The sequence below is a fragment of the Anser brachyrhynchus genome (assembly GCF_964034855.1).
Source record: "Anser brachyrhynchus genome assembly, chromosome: 1".
NCBI classification, from domain to species: Eukaryota; Metazoa; Chordata; class Aves; order Anseriformes; family Anatidae; genus Anser; species Anser brachyrhynchus.
In genome coordinates this window covers 191,706,573-191,728,196 of record NC_137694.1, presented here as the reverse complement: position 1 = coordinate 191,728,196, position 21,624 = coordinate 191,706,573, and the positions used below count along the sequence as shown (strand labels likewise).

General features: G+C 36.9%; 1 protein-coding gene across 4 annotated transcripts in view; it reads left to right on the top strand.

Annotated features, from left to right (window-relative positions):
- The window catches only part of TNFRSF19 (TNF receptor superfamily member 19), a 66,926-nt gene that overhangs the window by 8,689 nt on the left and 36,613 nt on the right, over positions 1 to 21,624 (top strand). For all 4 annotated transcript variants that reach the window (XM_080577337.1, XM_080577339.1, XM_080577338.1 and 1 more), the window contains exons 2-5: positions 3,976 to 4,059; positions 5,416 to 5,526; positions 15,365 to 15,543; positions 20,124 to 20,209. In XM_080577337.1, the coding sequence (XP_080433463.1) occupies positions 3,997 to 4,059; positions 5,416 to 5,526; positions 15,365 to 15,543; positions 20,124 to 20,209 (439 nt within the window). In that variant the 5' untranslated portion in view covers positions 3,976 to 3,996. The remainder of the gene's footprint in view (positions 1 to 3,975; positions 4,060 to 5,415; positions 5,527 to 15,364; positions 15,544 to 20,123; positions 20,210 to 21,624) is intronic.

Sequence of the window (21,624 nt, the reverse complement as noted above, 5' to 3'; positions counted from 1 at the left end):
TAATCAGGACTTTTAATCAAACTGGAGGCAGAAACAGGAAACAAGCAGCTGGCACAGTTATGTCTCCTTCGGGACTTGCTTTCAATACAATGATTTATTCAAGTGCCTTAACCATTTGTATTATTGCATGTTGTCATGAAAAGCATCTTTTTTGTGTTCTTAACAGAGGGTTTTTATTGTCTACCAGTTAATTTCTTTCTCATATGTTGTAGCCAGTATATTGTCCTTGATTTTCCTTTGTAGGAACAGGGACAATAAGTGCTACAATTCCATGATACAATGCCACAGGCATTCATACATGTCTACTGAAATGATTTAAACATGCTTTGGAGCTACTAAACCTGCACTGAAGTGCACTGAAATTTAAGACCGGGAGATTTGCAAGCTTATATTGGAAGATCTGACTATTATAAAAGATAAATTTTCCCAAAGTTATCTCATATCACAGGCTTAAAGCTGCGAGATCGCACCATATGTATGATCAGTCAACAAATTTAAAGCATACTAAAATGCGTAGATGAGTTGGAGAAGTCCATGATAGTTTGCTGCTGTTTCTAAAGCAGTTGATTTTGGAAATTTACTCTGGGTTTTGGAACTCCTGATGTTTGAAGGTGTTGGATTTGGCAAGTGTGTTATAAAGGCAGTAGATTTTTCTTCTCAATAGAAAATATTTTACAGTTGCAATAAAATTTCCACACCTAAGTCAACAAAATGTGTTTTAGTACACCGTGCTTCTCCATATGCTTTCTGTGTCCTAAAAATCTTTGAGGTACATGCTATAATAAGATCATTTTGTAACAGATACGACAACTTCAAAAGCTGAGTTACAGAAATATAATTTTCTGTCATTTAAAATATTGCTGGTCATTCTGTACTGCCTTCTGTCAAGAAGTGACATTTGTTTTCTAATCCCATTGTGGCAACAGAATATTGCAAACAAAAAATAGATCATTAGCTTTTTTCAGTGTTGATTTTAATAAACTGCCTATATGCTAACAAACTTTACAATATTACGTTTTCAGGTTATTCCATATTGGAAAAACATATGGGTTGACTGGAGCTTCATTACATAAAGTTAATATATTTTAATTGCAGTAATATGGCAAGTACTGAATCTTCTGGCCAGTAAGTCAGGTTGCTCTTAATTTTCTTTTTTCCATACTTGAAGTGACTTGCTCAGAAAAATATAGACTATTTATATTATACCACAGCTCCGTTTTTAGATAATTAGGCTTAGTACAGCTCAGCAATATTGTTTGTATTGATGATGCTGTATGAAACTTGACATAAACACATACAATTATATTAAATTTCTTTTTTGATGTCTTACCTATTTTCACAAGCAAAAGTAAATATTCAAATTTAAAATAAAACCAGAGTCTTTATAGGATTAAAAGTGTCTGTTTTAAAATTTTGGTGGTAATTATATGGATGGACATAAAACATAACAGTTCTAATGCAATTATTTAACAATAATATTAAGGAATATAATGAATATAAATTCATACAACGTAAAATAATCACTTGATATTCAGTTCTAAGCAACTCAGTTATGTTTAAAACTTTATTTCAGCTGCACTCTTACATGAAACTTTACCTTCTATAGCAGTTAAGCATATAAAGTGTTCATTTCTTTTCCTACTGAATACCATTATGTGATACCAAAAAGTCAATAAGAATTTCTTTGGTTTCAGCATCATTCTTTGCAGTAATTAAGGTCTTCCTGATAGTTTTTTTTTCAAGGTCACTGAGGTGCAAAGTCTCACAATTTGTCTTTGGTCTGATCTGGTTTTGCTTAGCAGATGCTCAGTTACTAATCAGCCAGAAGATATATGGTGCGATGTGTGTTTGTATCTGTCTTGTTCTTTCCAAATGCAGATAAGAAACTTTTCTTGAAACCTCTGTTTCTTTAACAAAACTCTTACTGTCTCTGTCCACTGTTCGGTCTGTAATATTACTAGAAATTGTTTTATACTTTTGTTCCTATATACCTAGTTTTCCTGGTTGCATTACTGATGTCAGCTTGTCATGCCATCTTTGTGCACCTAATAACTTCTACAGTTTGTTGGCACTCTTCTCCCATTTTCCATTTTTTCTATGGTACATCTTAGGTTAAATTGTTGTATTTAAGTCATCTAGGATTCTTTCTGAGACTTCCCAGTTCACATTTCTCTGCTTGTTTTTTCCCTCAGTCTTGAAAAAGCAGCCTCTATAGGATGCTGTATCTGTGTGTTTTTGTGTTACTTGGTGGTATGTCTTCTTTTTACCCATGTTGACGTGCATATAATCTGATAATTGTTATTGGCCCATAGACCGTTACCATTACTAAGTGAGAAATAACCATAAAAATGTAATCTTGGCTTTCCTGTAGAGTGCTGCCTGACACACCTCTCTGCCTCTTCTGTCCTTCCTGGGAAGATTTTTTTTTTTTCTAACTTCAAAATAAAAATTTGACTCTTAAAATATATTAATAGTGCCACTGAAGTATGCTTTCTTGTTATCAGAATTCATCCTAATGAATGAAGGGTGTTCATGCAGGGAAATGTGAAGTCGTGTTGACTTAAGTGTATTATACTTGCTACAGTTCCATATCATAAAACACTTTGAAGCTGGCCTTCCAGTACCTACAGGGAAGCTGGGGAGGGACTCTTTGTCAGGGGGTACAGTGATAGGACAAGGGGGAGTGGCTTTAAACTAAAAAAGGGTAAATTTGGACTATATTAGGAAGAAATTCTTGACTGTGGGTGGTGAGGCTTGACTATGTGGGCACAGGCTGCCCAGAGAAGCTGTGGATGCCCCATCCCTGGAGGTGCTCAAGGCCAGGCTGGATGGGGCTTTGGGCAACCTGGTCTGGTGGGAGGTGTCCCTGCCCATGGCAGGGGGGTGGAACTGGGTGGGCTTTAAGGTCCCTTCCAACCCAAACCATTGTGTGGTTCTTCTGTCCTTCTTTGCTTGTGTTTTAGGTTCCATCCTTTCATCTGTCAGTCTCTTCTATTCTGAAACAATAATAATGGCTAATCTTATCTTTTAAAGCAGTCTAATTAAACGTCGTTCCTGAACTAGGACAAAAATGTTTTAAGCATTATTTTTCACATCATCTATGTGAAACGAATGACATTATATTACAGTCATAATGTAGGCAAAGTAGTACCAAATTCAAACAGCATTTTACATGGGCTGGATTTACTTATTCTTTTCTTCTTGTTGTAATATAGCAACAGATATGTGACAGTTTCAAATTGTTGCCTTTTTTTTATCGTTGTTTGTTACCACTTCTTAAAAAGTAATTAAGTGAGGCTTTATGGACTTTTCTGTGCTCTTTTTCTGATATGGTGACAAAAATTATCCGATCTAGTGTATGATCTGATTCTGCTGTTTGAAATGTCTTCTATAACAGTCTCTGCCTACCTGATCATAAAAGATACTTAAAACGTTTTAAGAAGTTTACATCCGTTAGGCAAGCAATAGAAACAAACCCTGTGTATGCCACCAGTTTGTTGCAGAGCCCGTTCTGCTCCACGTTACAGGATGTGATCAGCTATGTGAAGGAACACACACATGATCAGCTATGTCCTGAGAAGTGACATATTTGAAGAAAATGATTTTGTCTTTTGATCCTGTACTTAGTCAGCATCTAACAAGCACGGAGGATATGTTAGGGGTCAACATCAGATGTTGGATCTACAAAGGTTGAAGTTCTCTCATCTAGACTGATAGCAGTCTTTTAATTTGGAGAGCTAAGGCTATGTATATTGCCTTGTCTTCTAAAAAAGACATTTTTATTATATAAACAATATAATTTTATTAATTACATGCTAGTTAAGTTAGTTACTTAACTTCCAGGAATCTATCAGAGATATTTTGATGATGTGAACATATCTATATATTTTGACAAACTAGATGTGTGCTGTGTACATATGACTATTTAAATTTAAACAACATTGTAATATAATTACATTTTTTTCTTTTTTATAGATAAAGGTTTAATTGTAAGAAATGGGAGCTAAAGCATTACAAGAAGATAAACTGAAGATGCTTATCATCTTACTAGCATATTTGGTAAGTAATTTTTTTTCCAAGATGAATGTTGAAAAAAGTGACTAGAGCAGGTACAAGAATGGTTTCTTTTCTTTTACACATAACTGCTAAGTCTGAAAGTTTTAAATCCATATACACAATTACATATGTATTTTTTCAATTTAAAAGTGAACTTGGTCAGCTGCTTTTTGTCATTTCTCGCTGCTCCTCACACGCAATTTTAAAAAAAAAAAAAAGACTGTGAGCCTCTTCATGGAAGAAGGACTGGACTAGGATATAAAATATATGTGAATATAGAGCTGTGGAGGTGATATTTCACTTCAGTGGACATTTGCAGCGTCAATCTCTTAGTACAATATGCTATATATATGTATAGTTTAGGTGTTTGAAGTGTCCAGTTTATCCGTATAACATAGCATAGTGCACAGTTACAATGCCTTGCAAGTATACTTCAACTCTGACCTGCAGAGACAAGCTCTAGATCTAAGGCGAATTAACCCTTTGTTGCTATCAGAAAGGCTTTGGTCTTTCTAAAAAGACAAATACACAAAGTATGAATTCAGAAGCGATTGTGGAGAGCACTCTCTGTGATGCAAGCCTGTGGACATTTAATTTAAAATTCTTTTGAGAACTGTCAGAGTTCTCTAATGTTCGTAGGTAGGATACCACTGGTTATACTGAGACTTTGCATGGCTTGTATTATTGTTCATAGCATTCCTCATATCCTTAGTATCTGATTTGGTCAGATAAGGTACTTAAATGCCTTTGAAGGCAAAAATTGAATTTTCTCTCATTTGGCCCATTAAAATATAATGATACTGAAATTTAGGATAAATAATATTCATAAAGATTTGGAGTGGTAATTAAGTGACCAAAAGGTTTGAGTGACCTTTGAAAATCTCTAAATACTTATATTTAAATGAAAAGATTTTAAATTATCTATTCAATTGTGATAGCATCATTTAAAAAAGAAAAAACACAAATGAGACACATCAATATAACGTGATACAGTAGTTTACTGTTATGAGAATTGTAGCTTCAGTAAATGGTCATATGCGTTTTTCATAGTGTTGAGTAAAGCAAGGAACTTAAACTCATTTTCAAACAATTAAGTGTTTTGACTTTCCACAAGTACCAAATATCAAGTAGGTCTTCTAAAACTCATAAAATTGTTGGAAATTACAAAGGACCTTTAAAAATCAGGATATTTATCCACATTTGGAGTTAAATCATTAACTTTCATTGCCATGTTTAAAGTTTTTGATGTTGCAGAGAATTATTTTTGAGACACATAATTTATTTTTCAGATTTGGTATAAATTATATGTTAATAGGAGATTAATTATGTCTTGGTGAGTTTACTTTTTTTTTTCTTTAGCTAAGTAAAGTAACTTGTGAGACTGGAGACTGCAGAGAGCAAGAGTTTAGGGACCACACTGGAAACTGTATCCTCTGCAAACAATGTGGACCTGGAATGGAACTTTCAAAGGTAAGCAGATCATGTTTTCTTGACTTGACTTTGTTTCCAATAAATGCATTTACATGTGTGTATGTTTTCGATGTTTTAACTTTTGAACCTTCATTGTTTTTTCAAGTACAATGTTTTCTGATTCTTTTTATATGAAGTCTTCAGTTAAGAAATGATGCCATTAATACAGTAGGCAGTACCTGGATCTAGGCTCTCAAGTTAAAATTATTTTTCTAAAGGTGATTAGCATTTTTTCCCCCTTTGTAGCACTACAGGGAACTAGGAGTGGCTAACGTCACTGTGTAGACAAGAGTAAGAAACGTGAATTTCAAACTGGTGTTTGGTGCAGACCTCGGAATTGTAGAGGCTTGTCTTTCGCAATACCTGCTTTCAGAAATGTTTATGAATTTTAGGTGAAATTGTCACTATGGATGATGTTTAAATGCCTTCTATATAGCAACTTGTCTTAACAGAATCATATGTAATAAAAATAAGCACATAAGCAAGTAAATGCCAAATAGAATTCAAGTGAGATCTGAGACCTGCTTTAAACAGGTGACCTGTGTTTTCAGTCGGCCTGTGGTTGCAGCAGTTTGGTGTGTTAGGAAGCTAGTTTCAAGTGAGGCTTGGTTCCTTCATCTTTCACCTTTTGAATGCCACAAGTCTAGTCTGTATTGTATGTGTAAAGTTATTAAGAAGGGTGAGGCCAGAAAAATACGAGGCAGTATGTAAAAAACACTTAAGAAGTCTTTGTTAACATCGTGGAGAAGGAAAGCTTGTTACGGTGAGTTTTAACTAGTTTCTTCTTTTAAAACAACCACCTCTCTTCCAAAAGAAAATCCCTGTGGAAATTTTGGAATTAGCAATTTTCCTAGGAGTGCAGAAGTGGAGCAATGGAGGTGAATGGTGACTGAAGTTATGGGCTGGGATTCAGTAGGTCTAGAAAGTGAGTTTGGAAAAACTTCCAGCAAATTTCCAAGTCTGAATGCAAGTAATGAGGGAGATAAGGTGCTTTCAACATGGAAAAAGTGGATTCTGTGTATGAGCAAGGATAGGAAACAATGAAGACATAGTTGAAACAAGAAATGAGAGAGGGAACAAGAGAGGGGTGAGAAGGAGGACAGAATTAATTTTAGCCTGGGGAAAAGGAGGCTGAGGGGAGACTTCATTGCTCTCTACAATTACCTTAAAGGAGGCTAGAGTGAGGTGGAGATTGGTCTTTTCTCCCAGGTGCCAAGTGACAAGATAAAAGAAAATGGCCTTAAGTTGCACCAGGGGCGGTTTAGGTCAGTTATTAGGAAAAACTTCTTCACTGAAAGGGTTCTGAAGTGTTGGAGCAGGCTGCCCAGGGAAGTGATTGAGTCACCGTCCCTGGAGGTCTTCAAGAAACGTGTAGATTTGAACTCAATAGCATGGTTTAGTGGTGGAATTTAGTACTAGGTTAAAGGTTGGACCAGATGATCTTAGAGGTTTTCTCCAACCTGAATGATTCTATGAATTATGAGTCACGAGGGGGCTGGATGTTTTGGGTGACCAGGTGTATCATTCTAGAGTTGTGAAAAAGAGGACACAAGCTGATATTATGAAGGGTAAGCAGACTTCTCAACCATAGGCATGAGACTCTTGCTTAATTGTCCAGCTTCTATACATACATCTTGCTGATTGTTAGAGCGTGAAACTGGGGGCCAGACATAATTGTGCTGTCTAATCTACACCTGATAGTACAAGTCATAAAACAGTACCTCTGCCTTTCCATGCACCTATGTTTTGTGCTCACACTGACAGTTTAAAAAGAATGATAAAGGTAGTATTTACGTTTTATGTAGAGGCAGTGAAATTTAATTTTCAGGGTTGCCTTTCTATGCAAGTCTGTTATGTAGATCTAAAGGGGATTTGGAATGTTATTTTTGATATTTTTTTTAATATGAAACATCACTGTTGTGTACATAAAAAAAGGTTTCAGCTTACTTTCTTTACATTTATATTCGGCTTTACATTATATTTGGCTCTGGAAAAAGCAGAAGTAATGTATTGTGGTTTGTGGATGGTTTGAAGAGATTTACTTGAAGAAATTATGGTGCTTATTAATCAGCAGAGGGTGGCTGTCTTATTGAACAGTGACATGTTTTCCCCATCTCTCCACCCTTTGCTTGTGTTCAATGAAATATTTAGTTTCATACTTGCTTTCTGTGTTAGGCAGTATTGGTTAAGGTGCAGTCATACAAACAGTACTGTTCAAGTAGTGGTTTGAAGATGACTAGTGGTATGGCTGTGCTTTTGTTTGGATGCTTGCTGGTTTGGGGTGGGTGTTTTGGATTGGTCTTGAATTTGAGGAATGAAAGGTTGGGGACAGGGTGTTAATTTAGAGGCACATTTGTAAAGATGGCATTTTATAGCTGCAGTCCTGTGAGCATTGATGCAGCGTACTTACCTAAATGCCACGTTGAAAACAAGCATAGAAAGTAATACCTTCAGTAGTTACTTGTACTTTACTTTAAATTCAATTTAAAAGGTTAAACTATTAATAGGAAGGTTATAGTTTACGGTAGTACACTATTCAAATTCTGTTTTTATTGTAACTGTTTTTGTTTACAGTCTGATAGTTCTGATCCTAAGGACTAGTTTCTCTGAAAACATGAATGCTTAATTGGATTTCAATGTGTAAGCAATTACTTCTCCTGGACATGAACAGGCTTCCACATACTATTATTTTTTGCCACCAGGTTGCAATAATAACTAAAATAACTAAACAGGATTTGCTCAAACCTAAATGTGAATGGAAGCACAATTTCCTTCAGAAATAGATGTACGGTTTTTAGTGAATCTTAGCAAGGGATGTGATGCTGTCGTTGTTACTGAAACGTAGCCTTGCTGAACTACAGCTTGAAGGAACAAAGTATTCAAAGTCAAAGGTCAGAATGCAAAGGGAAAAGGGGTTTAATGATACACTTGAAGTAATTTGCAGCACAGGGTAGGGGGAGTGTTTGCTTGGGTTTTGGTATATGAGAAAGTGATGGTATAATTATGCTATACTTTAATAACTACCAAGAAACTGTTATTACAAATGTCTGCTATTTTCCTTTCAAATATTGACTGCTTGTGTTTAAAAGTCTTACAGATAAAAGTAGATACACTGTTTGTGTGAGCATAATACACATCTAAGTATATAGTAAAGCGTAGTGTTATCAGTGTGTTTTTATCTGAGTTTTGTTTTCCCAAAGTGTTTTAAGCAATTGACTGACAGGTTCCAGATGGATGCTATGCCTTAACCAATACATTACTGCTGAATTGATCAGCAACCAGTTTATTGCTTAGGTACACACATGCACATACTTCCTTGCTTTTGCATTTGTAAAACTGAGAATGTGATGTTAGAGAAATCAGTATTAATGTGCTGATTTATCACCTAATTGTGATGTCTGTTTTATTTTTAAATTTCATGGATTTTCTGTTAAGGATTTATAAAACTTGGTAAAGTCAGCAGGCATTAGTTGCCCCTTCACTTAAGTGGAAGTACAGTGACAACTAAGACCAGACTTGTAAATCTTATGTAATGCCAGCTGCACAGGGGACTTGAGGTATGGTTAAAGCCTAATCAAGTCAGGTCCTGGATGACTGTCCAGTCTGTTCCCATGTCGCCAGGTATGCTCAGGTCTAACACAGACTTCCAACAACAGTATGGGTAAGTGTGCAGGGCAAAATGCCTCTTGTGCAGATGTGTGTATATGTACATACATATATGCATGTATATTTGTGTGTATGTATGTACATACACTTATTACAACTATTAAATTAAGCTATTTTTGTTGTTATAGTATATAAGCATTTCATAATACCTTTCTACATTAGCAAAATCCTGTTATCTTTTTTAATTTTATACATAGGGCACTCTTACAGAAATTAGCTTGCCCATTGTACTGCAGGAAGGTTTTATTGAACAGTGCTTAATTTTAGCTGTGAACTAGTGCTCAGTCTGTTGGATTGACATTCCTGTCTGCATAGATAAACAACTTCAGACACACTTTTATATTGTGTTAGTTAAAAGTTTACAAAGTTAAAAGTTGAAGTTGAAAGTTAAAAGTTAAAAAAAAATAAATCAAATGAATCTTTTAAAAGTAGTTCTTCCTTAAAATAAGAAAAAATAGCACACCTTCAACTTTTCCTTTCTGACTGCCTATTGACCATTAGAACTGTTCGAACAGGAGCACGTCAGGTGCTACCTTAACTTAGAACTAAGATCCGTTGATCACTTCTGTTGATTGTATTTTTATAAAGTACTTGTTAACATATTACAATCATAAGAAAGACACCTTTGTCATTGTACCAGTTATTTACCGTTGTTGTGGAAGGGAATGAAAGCATCGGCTTTTTTTCCCTCATTCTGTTTGCTTCTATTCATTGATTTAAAAAATCCCTGTATCCTTTTCTTTTCTTAAAAATGTGGAACGTTTATGTTTAGAATCACTGAAATATCTTGCTTTTGAGTGTTTTCTAAGGGTGCTTTCTTCTGGAGAGGGAGGCTAAAATTATTGTATTAATTCAGAAAGAAGCGTTTGCTTCATGTGGCTCTGCATTATTTCATTTTTCATTCATTTAGTAGAAAGTAAAGCTTCATGTGGTTACACAAGTGGTTGAATATCTTTTGTTCTTAAGTGGCTTCAAACTGCCAGAGCCTTTTTTATCCTATCTTACCAGTAACATGTCTCTGTAGAAATCAAACCTTATACATGACTCAAATTTATGTAAGTCACATCTAGCACAGAAACATAAACTGGAGTAGTTTTGGTTGCTGTAAGGCACAACCAGTTCGTGAAAACATTCCCATACAGAAGTGAGAGGTTTGAGTCCTTCCAGTCTTTTCACTAGAATTTGTTTGTACAAATGTTCTCAATCTCTTTGTAGCTCTTATGATTTTTTAATATTCTTTTTTCATATGAAAAAGCAACCTATGTCTCAGCTTCACCAAGCTTATATTGCAACTCAGTACTTCAGGTGGAATTCCCGATTGTTTTGTCAGCAGATGACACCCGAGGCTGTGGTTCAGAAGCACTGACCTGACAGTTGTGGCAGCAGTAAGTCCATTCTGCAGCATGTTGCCTGGCCATACAGTTGTGCCAACGCAGCAGCTTTTTAAGGTGTACTAGAAAACAGATCATTGAACTGATCACTTTTAATTGGTCTCATGATCAGATTATCGTACAGCTCAGCCTCATAATGAGTTCTGTCAGTACAGATCAGGACAGTGTACAACAAGGAAGAAAAGGCAGAGATGAAAGGAAGAGAATGCCTTAAGCCAGCATTGTCACCACATGCATGATGATAAGTACTGTCACCAGGAGATCGTTGCCTGTGGGGACGGAGGCACCTCGAGGTGATTCTTTGCATCATAGGTTGCCTCCTTACGCCAGCTATATGATGAAGGAAAAGGAGACCATCTTCGTAGCTTAGAAAAGGAATTGTGAATTAAGCAGAAAGGTACTGTTTGAAGCTACTCGTGAATGTCACAGTCCTCACAAAGAAAATGTGGCAGTGTGCTATATCTGATGTTGTCCCGGTGATACTACTGAGAGCAGCTGCTGCTCTGTTTAGCAGTGACTGTAACTTGAAAGCAAGAGGGCTGCTTGTGAAGAAGCCTGCCTTATCTCGGCACAGCGGAGGCTAACACGTGTTTCAGGGTCAATCTGCTGGAAGCTGGAGCAGCTGCATGCAGTAGGCATGTCAAATCTTACTGAGCATGAAACTTTTCTGACACTTTGCCACAGGAGCCAGATCTTGCATTTGCAGCGTGCTGTTGGAGCCTGTCCTGCTCTGTGACTTCTGTTGACAGACACAGCTGATTATTGGAGTCTAGATGAGGCAGATCAGCAGCCTTAAGGTACTTTTGGAAGCCAAAAGTGTGCGCTACTTAACAAGGCCATGAAAAGTGTCTTAACTGGAATGTTTTTTTGTGAGAATATCCAAGTGTTCGTGTAATCATGATGGCCTAAGTGGAGCTCCTCAGTACTGTGCAGTCTAAGGACTTTTGTAGGTTGAGAATAATCAGTGGAACTAGAAACAAACTGTAAAAAGTACTGACAGATTGCAATCTTAATGATGCCTGAAAGAATTTTTAAATGAAATTAGAGGTTATTTTAGTTGAAAGAATGTTTCAAATCTAATTTACTGTTAATTTACTTTCTATGCTGCATTCAACTTTTAAGGAAAAACTATACCACTTAGTTCCATTACCCTTTATAGTCTGCTGTACTTCTGGTCCTTCTGAGTCAGTGTCTGGGTAATGTATACTGAAAAAAAATGTTTAAAGCTGCCAATGTAGTATTTTAAGAAGTGCTTGTATTGTATGCATTTAATCTTTTTCAGCCTGAAACTAAGTTTTGAGTTGAGTTATTTAGTTTACTACAGATGCCTAGGTGGCCTTGAGCAATCATCTCGCTTGTTACCTTAGTAAAACCTACTTCTGAACAAAGTTGTTCTGGGGATACCCATATTAAAGGTAATGAGATATCAAGGTACTATGATAGTGAAAGCTGTATAATTATCCATACAATAGAAGTGCATTTGAATTTTGAGACTTTTTTATTAGTTATATTGCAGTTTTCTAGATTAATTTTTCATTTGAAAGAGAAATTTTTCATTAATATTACTGGTAGCAATGATGGTAGCATTGCAAAGGGGAAATAGAAAAGGAAGAATGGGCTAAGTGTTCTTCAGAGCATGCTTCACAAAAAGAGATAAAAATATAGTTTTCCTGCTCTTTAGTTCTGGCGTGAAAACTTATTTATTTATTTATTTGTAATCTGGCTAATGGAGATTACAAGTTTATTTCTCTTCTGCAGTCCTGAGGTGAGGTGCCACAGGAGAGGAGCACTTTTTTTTTCAGAACCTGGGTGTGACGGTAGGAGGGATGAGGGGAGAACTGAACAGCTCCCAACTCATCCACCGTATAACTTGACAGCTTTGTAAATAGAGCACTAAGAAGACTGATGCACATCAGTTTTGCGCATGTACTGATAAAAGAAGAACAGTCAATTGTTTGTATCTTTGCTGGACTACTAAATTATAAAGCCCCAAAATTCAAAGGGTTTGAATCCATCATCTAAATAATATCCTTCAGTTTGGGGAATGCGGTTAATTATGGGTACAGATCCATTTGAAGTTCTGCTGGATTTACAAGCTTAAATACATATTTGCACCTGCCAGACAGTTAACTACCTCAAATATTATGTGAAGATAAAACTCACATACATAAGGTTACAGTTCTTATGGATTACATCTACAGAATTCCCAGCAAAGACCTGGGTGTCATCTTTGACAAGACTGGAGATGGTAAATTCCTCGGGCAGAAGACTTCTTTGTATTACATCCCCCATTTTACTGCTTTAATAGTAAACCACTCTGCATTACAAAAGCCCACTAAGATGTGGCCATGTATCCAACTGTAGCAAAGCAGATCTGTTAGAGCTAGAAACAGCTTACTCAAGCTTGAGTAGTTTGGGCGAATGAGTTAAAAGCATTTAACTTTATTTCCTGGTGTTTGCTTGGTTTTAATCAGAAACTTCAAAGGTAGTCTGGAAAGGAAAACTTATAATTAAGTTAATTTAAGCCTTATATTTGAAAATTTCTAGGACTTGGGAGGGACTGTTTCCAAGTGATTTATCAAAAGATCCAAATACACAAAGTTTGAGCTATATTATATAGCATATAACATTACTATTTGGATGAAAGTTTATAGAGCAGACACTTAAAAAAAATGGTAAGGAATAATGAGATTCAATGAAAAAGTTTATTTATACTTAGAATTAAAAAAAAAAAAGGCATAACAGAAGTTAGTCTGGTTCCAGTCCTCAGTGGTAATCGTGTACCTTCGTGTAAGGCCTTGCAATTACATGGATGAAATTGTGTAAAACTGAACAGCGTAAGACATTTTTAGACAAAATAAAATAGAACTGCTAGAACCACACCGTTGTTTTGATGTTGATTCCTAGCAGAAACCAGGAAGATTGGAATAATACGGTAGGAGAATGCTGAGTGGCTGATTACAAGTGTCAAGTAAAACTAATCTGAAGTGTTTGTGTCCCCATTTGCATACCAGCTTTATTAGGGGCAGTATCTTCCAGGAGGAGCATACTGCACAGCACATAAAACAGTTTAATACGCTTTTCTTGTTCACCGACTGCAGTGACTTGTCTGTTTGCTTCTTAACTTGAGTAATAGTCAATAGCAAGAAATTACATTTCAGCTTAAAAAAACACTGAAAGTTAAAATTTATTTCTAAATTTTCCTCCAATATATGGTATTCAGTTTGTGGGTCTAGAGACGGAGGAAGAGGAGTATTTTTAATGTCTATTTGCAGTTGCTTCCTTAGGATTACTCACTATCTTTGTACTTGAGTATTTATTCTTCAGAGGATAGTAAATATATTTATTAATGTTAAAAAAATAGAAAATTCTTAGTACGTCCAGTAAATGCATCTCAAGAAGTTGCTTATTTCTGATACTTTATCATATCATATCTGAGGCACTAAAAGCATATTGTCTGAATCCATCACAGATCGTTTCATAGATGGTTTCTCAAGGCAAAGCCTTGGAGAATCCAGTAAGCATTTGTCAAGTACAAACAAAACCTTTTACAGCAGCAGGTTTGCTTAGGTGGGTGACTTTGGGGGAAAAAATATATATATTTGCATGCGTGGAACGTGGAGGTGTTGTGAAGGAAACTGGTGGAAACCTTTGAAGTTGCCCCAGCTGAAGAACTCATGTAGGTTTTCCCTTGGGAAGATGCCCTGTACTTCCACTAAGACTGCATGTGGTAGAAAGAGGTTGTCACGTTGTCTTTCCCACCTATTCCCTTCCCAACAAGTCCTTCCCAGCAACTTGATATATTCCTGCTGACATTATGTGGTGTGTCACTAATGCCTCCAGTCTAAGTACTGCAAAAAATTAATAGGATATTCAAATGAGAAAAGTAAGTAACAGCTCCTAGTAACTTGATATCTCTTTCTAAAAAAAGAAAAGTGACAAAAATTTGATTGATTGATAGTTCTTGATAATCAGTTTGCAGAATCCAATCCCCAAACACTTAGGCACTGTTGGATACAGTGGCTCTCTTTGCAGCCTGTCAGTTGTATTAGGTGTCATTTTGCAAATGAATGGAAAGAATTTCTTTAAATAATTAAATCTGGGATAAATAACCAACCACAACAATATTACTTGTATAGTAAAATATCATGTGTCCCTCCGATCCCCAAAGCTATTACATGTTTCCAACAGGTTAAGAACTGTTAGAGCCGAAGTGGGTTGATTTTCTGAAATTCTTAGTGGCTCAGCAACATCTCATGCCCAGTGGATGGTCATTAACCATCTCTGTTTTATTTGGTAACAGAAATTCTAAGCCTTTGAAGATCAGTACGCTCTATTTGGCAATTAACTTTATTCACCTTAGCTATGAACCTTAATATCAAAGTGCTTCTTTGCTGTATTTGTAACTGAGTAAGTGCCTTTATACTTCACTTGTCCCAGTTTCTGCGCTTTCACATGACTGACCTAATTAAAAAACAGACAGCTCAATAATTCTACCATAAGCTAGTAATAATGAAACTGTGGGAGTCCTCGAAGCCCTTTATCATTCAAATACACAGTGGTTTCTTGAATAAAGTGGATGACTAAGTATTACTTATAGAAGTAAGGGAGATTATTAGCAGTGGAAGACACATTTGAACTTGCTGAAAGGGTGGCTTTTGTCTCTGGAAAGACCTACTCTCAGTAATAATTACGCTAGGTCTTCATTTTATCCCAGCATTCTCTTCTTGTTCACGCTTTCAGTGACTGAATAGCTTGCTGTTGCTTGTTAATCCCTACAGGAATGCGGCTTTGGATATGGGGAGGATGCACAGTGCATGACATGCAGGCCAAACAGATTCAAGGAAGACTGGGGCTTTCAGAAGTGCAAGCCTTGTCTGGATTGTGCGCTAGTTAACCGCTTTCAGAAGGCCAACTGTTCTGCCACCAGCAATGCACTATGCGGAGACTGTTTACCCGGGTAAGGCCATTTCTGGAGACAAGACTTGAACAAATTCAAAACTAACTTGCACTAATGTTTGCTTGATGGTGTTTTCCAGATGAATGTCCTTTATGTCTGTTAGAAGGTCTCGTGTTCTAATCTTGGCTTTGCCAATAATTTACTGTATCATCTGAGCAACCAATTGCAGAATTACTATCTTAATTATCCCATCTATCCAAGTAGTCAGATAATTACCTACCTATTAGAGAATGTCTATACAATGCCTGAGTAAAATTCTTCCAAATATTGAGTGTTACTTGCAAGTTATTTTATTGTTTCAAAATGTTTAGTTCGTTATAACATACACAGTTACCTTCTTGAAGACCGATCCCATTACTTGCTTGCTTTTTTCTGTCTCCTTGCATCAGTGCATAATAATTCTCATACACATATATTTTTAGGTTAAAAGTCATGAGTGGTTCATGCTCCTGAATTTCTGTCACCATTTTGGTAAATTCATAGAGCATGATCCTGGCTGAAAATAATTAACGGATCTGAAGGAAATGTTTTGGAACAAATTATAACAGTGTGGAGACTCACTGAAACTACTGTGTTATAAATCAAGACCTGTGCTTAGTTTGTTTGATCCAGATTTCTGTTTCTAATCTTCTCCATTTGTAGTATTAAGTAGTAAGATCTCTAAAATACTATTCTTTGCATTGTGTCAAGTTCCACTGTTACAAATACCTGCCATGAATTTGTTACAAGACATTTCTGATGCCTTCTTTGAACTATGGGTTGGTAGTATAATTGATAAGTGTATGTTGTGAGAACTGATTTGCCATTGTAAAAGCCTTTATAATTCCAACATATTTATTTCAGAAATGCTTAAGAGTTCATGCATTTATGTCCTATTGATATATAACAGCTATTTCTTTTTATAATTATTTTAATACCATCTATCAATTACCTGAATGCTGTTGAAGCTCCTACAGTTACTTCTCTCCTCTCGAACCAGAAGTGAGGTCTTTTCATTTAAAAACAATTAGTAAAGCTTTGGTAATTTGCATTAGTTTAAGTCGGTTTAAGAAGATGCTGTCCCAGGAATTAGATATTAGTGACAATGGTGTCTGATACTGCCTAAAGCCACATGATTAATTATGTTCTTATTGCATGTTAATGTATATGTATTTTAGGGCTTACTTGATAGCTAAACAGGATAAAATTTTCTTGTGGTGTAAATATAAGCTATATTTTTGCAACACGGGCAAGGAAGGAAAAAGGAAGCCAGAATAAAACATGAACTTGGGATAAATCTAAATAGTGGGATCTGGGTGTGCTTCTCAGTATTCTGGTCTGTGTATATGTTGAGCTGACAACTGTTGACACAACCTGCTTTTTCTGGCAGAAAAGTTGGAAACGTGGGTAGGGGAGTCACGGGTCATCTAGTCTGGACCTTATGGGGAACAGGACTGTAGAACATGGCACCACTCATACCTGGCCACTAGTTAAAATGCTGCCTAAGAGAATGGAATATGCACCTAGCCAAACAAAATAACCTAGCTAATGTTTTATCTCTCAACAATCGTAGTTATGTCTGTTTTGCATTGTTTTCCAACGTGCTATTTCCTGTTTTTCAGCTTCAAAATGATGCAGTGACTGTGTCAGCTACAAACAATTATTAACACGTTTCATTCAGAGTAGATGATCACAATGGCCCCTTCAGTCTTACAGCCTGTGAAGCTGTTTCTATTCATGTTGTTAGAATGAATTTCTTGAGCAATTGGAAAATTGCTTGCTTTAGCTGGTACAATCTTCATATTTTAGCAGTCATATGCTGCCATATACTGTCATATGCCTCTACATACTGGTAATTGCAGTATGAATAATTTAACATGAGTAAAGTTAGTACCTTTTACTTAATGTGCCACTACAGAAAACACGTAATTCACATACTCTACTTGAACAGACCACAGCTGATCCTATCTTAGTACTAATGACTGGCTGAGCAAATGCCAGACCTACTTGATTAGGAAGGTATTTTAGATTAGTTCTTTGATGTCATACTCTAACACAAACTTGAAATATAACACTCTAAAGAATGTCAGAAAATTCTTTTTCATTTGATGCTACTCTTAATACTTGGTTTATGTGTACAGCCTTCTGCCTGTCGCTGAAGTCAGTAAGCTTCAAACAAAAACTCAACGTTCTTGAAGGGTCTTCGGAATAAAATCTGTCCTTGGATATGAGGGATCTGCCCTTAGGGATTTTAACATCATTTTTGCATTAATTTGTTTAGGAATGAGTAGCTGGTGGGTTTCATTGCTTTAGAGTTTTATTCTACTGTTGATGTGTGGCCTTCCATTGCTATTATTTTTCTGAACCATCCGACTGATACTTCTGCTTCCAAAAGCAATTTTTTCATGCCTTGAAAGACTTTAATGTGAACTTTGTTTTCATATTCTCACTTGCTATCTAGAATTTATAATGTGGAGTATTGGATAATGTAGATTGAGACTCATGTGGTGACTTCATTAATTTGGGTGCATGCTGTGATCTTGCATGCACAGTGTGATTTTGGTTGGTGGTAAAGGTCGTCTTGGTGGAGAAGGAGGAGCCAGAGAGGGATAGTTGGTTTGTTAAAATTCCAAAAAGGCATTTTACTGTTTTGCTCATCCACTGAATAGATAAAAATCATTTTTTTCTGAAGATTTTGTTACACAGCATGGTAAAACTTTTCTTTTTTTTGGATACCCTCCTGTATGAGTACACTAATTAACCAGTTTGAGTGATTTATTTTTTTTCTTCTCTGAAGTGGAGGATATTAGGGATTTTGACTAGAAAGCACTGGCTAATTCATTGTATTCTGTTGGTGGTGATAACTGCCTTGCCATATCTTCTTTGCCTAGGGAGAGTTTTGTAGATTAATCAATTATTTTTTTTATATTTTTAACATACAATCATAGAATCATAGAATATCCTGAGTTGGAAGGGACCCTTAAGGATCATCAAGTCCAACTCTTGATACCGCACAGGTCTACCCAAAAGTTCAGACCATGTGACTAAGTGCACAGTCCAATCTCTTCTTAAATTCAGACAGGCTCGGTGCAGTGACCACTTCCCTGGGGAGCCTGTTCCAGTGTGCAACCACCCTCTCTGTGAAGAACCCCCTCCTGATGTCGAGCCTAAATTTCCCCTGCCTCAGCTTAACCCCGTTCCCGCGGGTCCTGTCACTGGTGTTAATGGAGAAAAGGTCTCCTGCCTCTCGACACCCCCTTACGAGGAAGTTGTAGACTGTGATGAGGTCTCCCCTCAGCCTCCTCTTCTCCAGGCTGAACAGGCCCAGTGACCTCAGCCGTTCCTCGTACGTCTTCCCCTCCAGGCCTTTCACCATCTTCGTAGCCCTCCTCTGGACACTCTCCAACAGTTTCATGTCCTTTTTATACTGTGGTGCCCAGCACTGCACACAGTACTCGAGGTGAGGCCGCACCAGCGCAGAGTAGAGCGGGACAATCACCTCCCTTGACCTACTAGCGATGCCGTGCTTGATGCACCCCAGGACACGGTTGGCCCTCCTGGCCGCCAGGGCACACTGCTGGCTCATATTCAACTTGCTGTCAACCACGACCCCCACATCCCTCTCTTCTAGGCTGCTCTCCAGCGTCTCATCGCCCAGTCTGTACGTGCAGCCAGGGTTTCCCCGTCCCAGGTGCAGGACCCGGCACTTGCTCTTATTGAACTTCATGCGGTTGGTGATCGCCCAGCTCTCTAACCTATCCAGATCCCTCTGCAAGGCCTTTCCACCCTCATTCGAGTCCACAACTCCTCCAAGTTTGGTGTCATCAGCAAACTTGCTCAAAATACCTTCTATTCCTACATCCAGATCGTTTATAAAAATATTGAAAAGTACCGGCCCTAAAATGGAGCCTTGAGGGACACCACTGGTGACCGCCCGCCAGCCTGACGCAGCCCCATTTACCATAACCCTTTGGGCCCTGCCCGTTAGCCAATTGCTCACCCATCGTATGATGTTTTTATTTAGCTGTATGGTGGACATTTTGTCCAGTAGGATCCTATGGGAAACCGTGTCAAAAGCCTTGCTGAAGTCCAAAAAAATCACATCAGCTAGTTTCCCTTGGTCCATCATACGGGTGATCTTATCATAAAAGGAAATCAGGTTAGTTAGGCAGGACCTGCCCTTCACAAACCCATGCTGGCTGGGACCAATGACTGCTTTGTCCCCCAGGTGAGCCTCAATAAGTTCGAGAACATGTAAATAGGCTCGTATAACGTAAGTTCATTGTACCTCCTTGTATGTTGTGTTCTGTGTAGAAAATTGGATATCGATTTCTTTGTGTGTTGAAATCCCTGCAATTGTTTTTCTTATGAATGTGGACCAACAGATTTAGAATTTTTCCTCAATTTACTTTAGATTTATTTCTGTACTGAATTATTAATATCTACTTCAAGTATTACTTGTATTTTCTGTTATTGCAGCAGGACACAGACTGTCAGAAGTTTGCGATTATAGAGGATTTTGACATAGTGTTCAAGCATATGATATTTGTTTTGAGGAAAAATACAGTTTTGTCTTTATGAATTATTCCTTTATCTTCTAGTTTTTATAGGAAGACCAAACTTGGAGGCTTTCAAGATATGGAGTGTGTTCCTTGTGGTGATCCCCCTCCTCCCTATGAACCTCACTGTAAGTGTTCCTCACCTCCTGTTGGAGTGGAATTAACTTCTTTGCTTTAGAATGTTTTCTCTTTTAACGTCAGAGCTTGGCAAAAAATGAGTCAGTGAATGATTCTTTTAATGGCTCTTTTTCTTGTTAGTAAATCATTTTGAGAATACATTTAAGCAAGCGTAGCACTGTTATTAGAAGGTTCCCTTATATGACCTGTCACCTGATGATAAATCTGTCATACCACTTGATTGAGTCCAGTCCTGATACCATCATGTTACTTTTAAATTCTGTTTTGTGCTAATGCAAAAAGAAAGGCAGGTTTCCTAGGCCCTCTGCCTACCATCAGGTAGGTCTTAGTGAATATAAGTTCTTTTCTGACACACAGAAAGGGCAAGTTGTTGATACCTTTAAAAATAACTTCTGTTGCAAAGTTCCAACAAGAGAGAATGAAATAGATAAATTTTATACTGTTACATTCATTAAGAAGTAAATACATAATCAGTTCCCTCTTAATTTGTGTCCAACGAGGATATGTAACCTCTTTATTCTGTAAGAGCAGTTTTCAGATACTTTTTCCAGGACTGTTGGTGGCCTATCTCACTATCTTTTAATTCGATAAAAGGAGTGAATTATTGTGTATACTGATGTATATTTTATCATAGGAAAAATAAAATTGATTCAGTATAGTCTTGTGGAAAACCTCGGATTTACTTGTCTCTTTCTATAACTGTGAAGTTATGTTTTGGAGCTTTTCCCCTCTTCCAAGGGAAAACAATTGTTTATAGAAAGAATGAGTTGTCAAGCTTCTGAAATGCTCACACCATACATGCTTACACGCTAACCAATCATTAAAATCTTTAAAAACCAAAATCCCACTATAAAATACAATATGTCACTGTGGTTTTCAGATGACTTTCATTCAGAATTTGTATATTCATTCCTCAAGACTCTAGTATAAGCTGTCTCAGTTTAGGAAAGTGTATCTGCCTTCCTCAGAGCAGCCTCAGAAGTTATTCTTAGAGTGGTTGGTAAATGAACTAAAACCTGTTCATGAGAGTTTTACTTAACATCCCCCACCAAACGGGGGAAATATCTCGGTTTCAAGACTAAACGGAAAGCATGCTTCTACAAGGAAGTTCAAATAACAGTGTGTGAAAGTAAGGTTTTTTTCTCCCACCTAACACTGAAGGTGTTGTTTATTTTAGTAATTAATATCTTTTGATAGTTAAAATATTTAAGATTACATTAACTGAAGTTAAATAAAGACAAACCATTAGGTGTATGGGGCAAGCTCTCAATTATCAGCAAGCTAAGTTCTGATTTTCTACCTTTCTTATCCTTCTTTCTTTTCACTGTGAAACAGAAATACGAGTTAGCTGCACTAATATTTGTCATTACACATTAAAAGGAAAAACTTAAATGTCCTGTTTCAA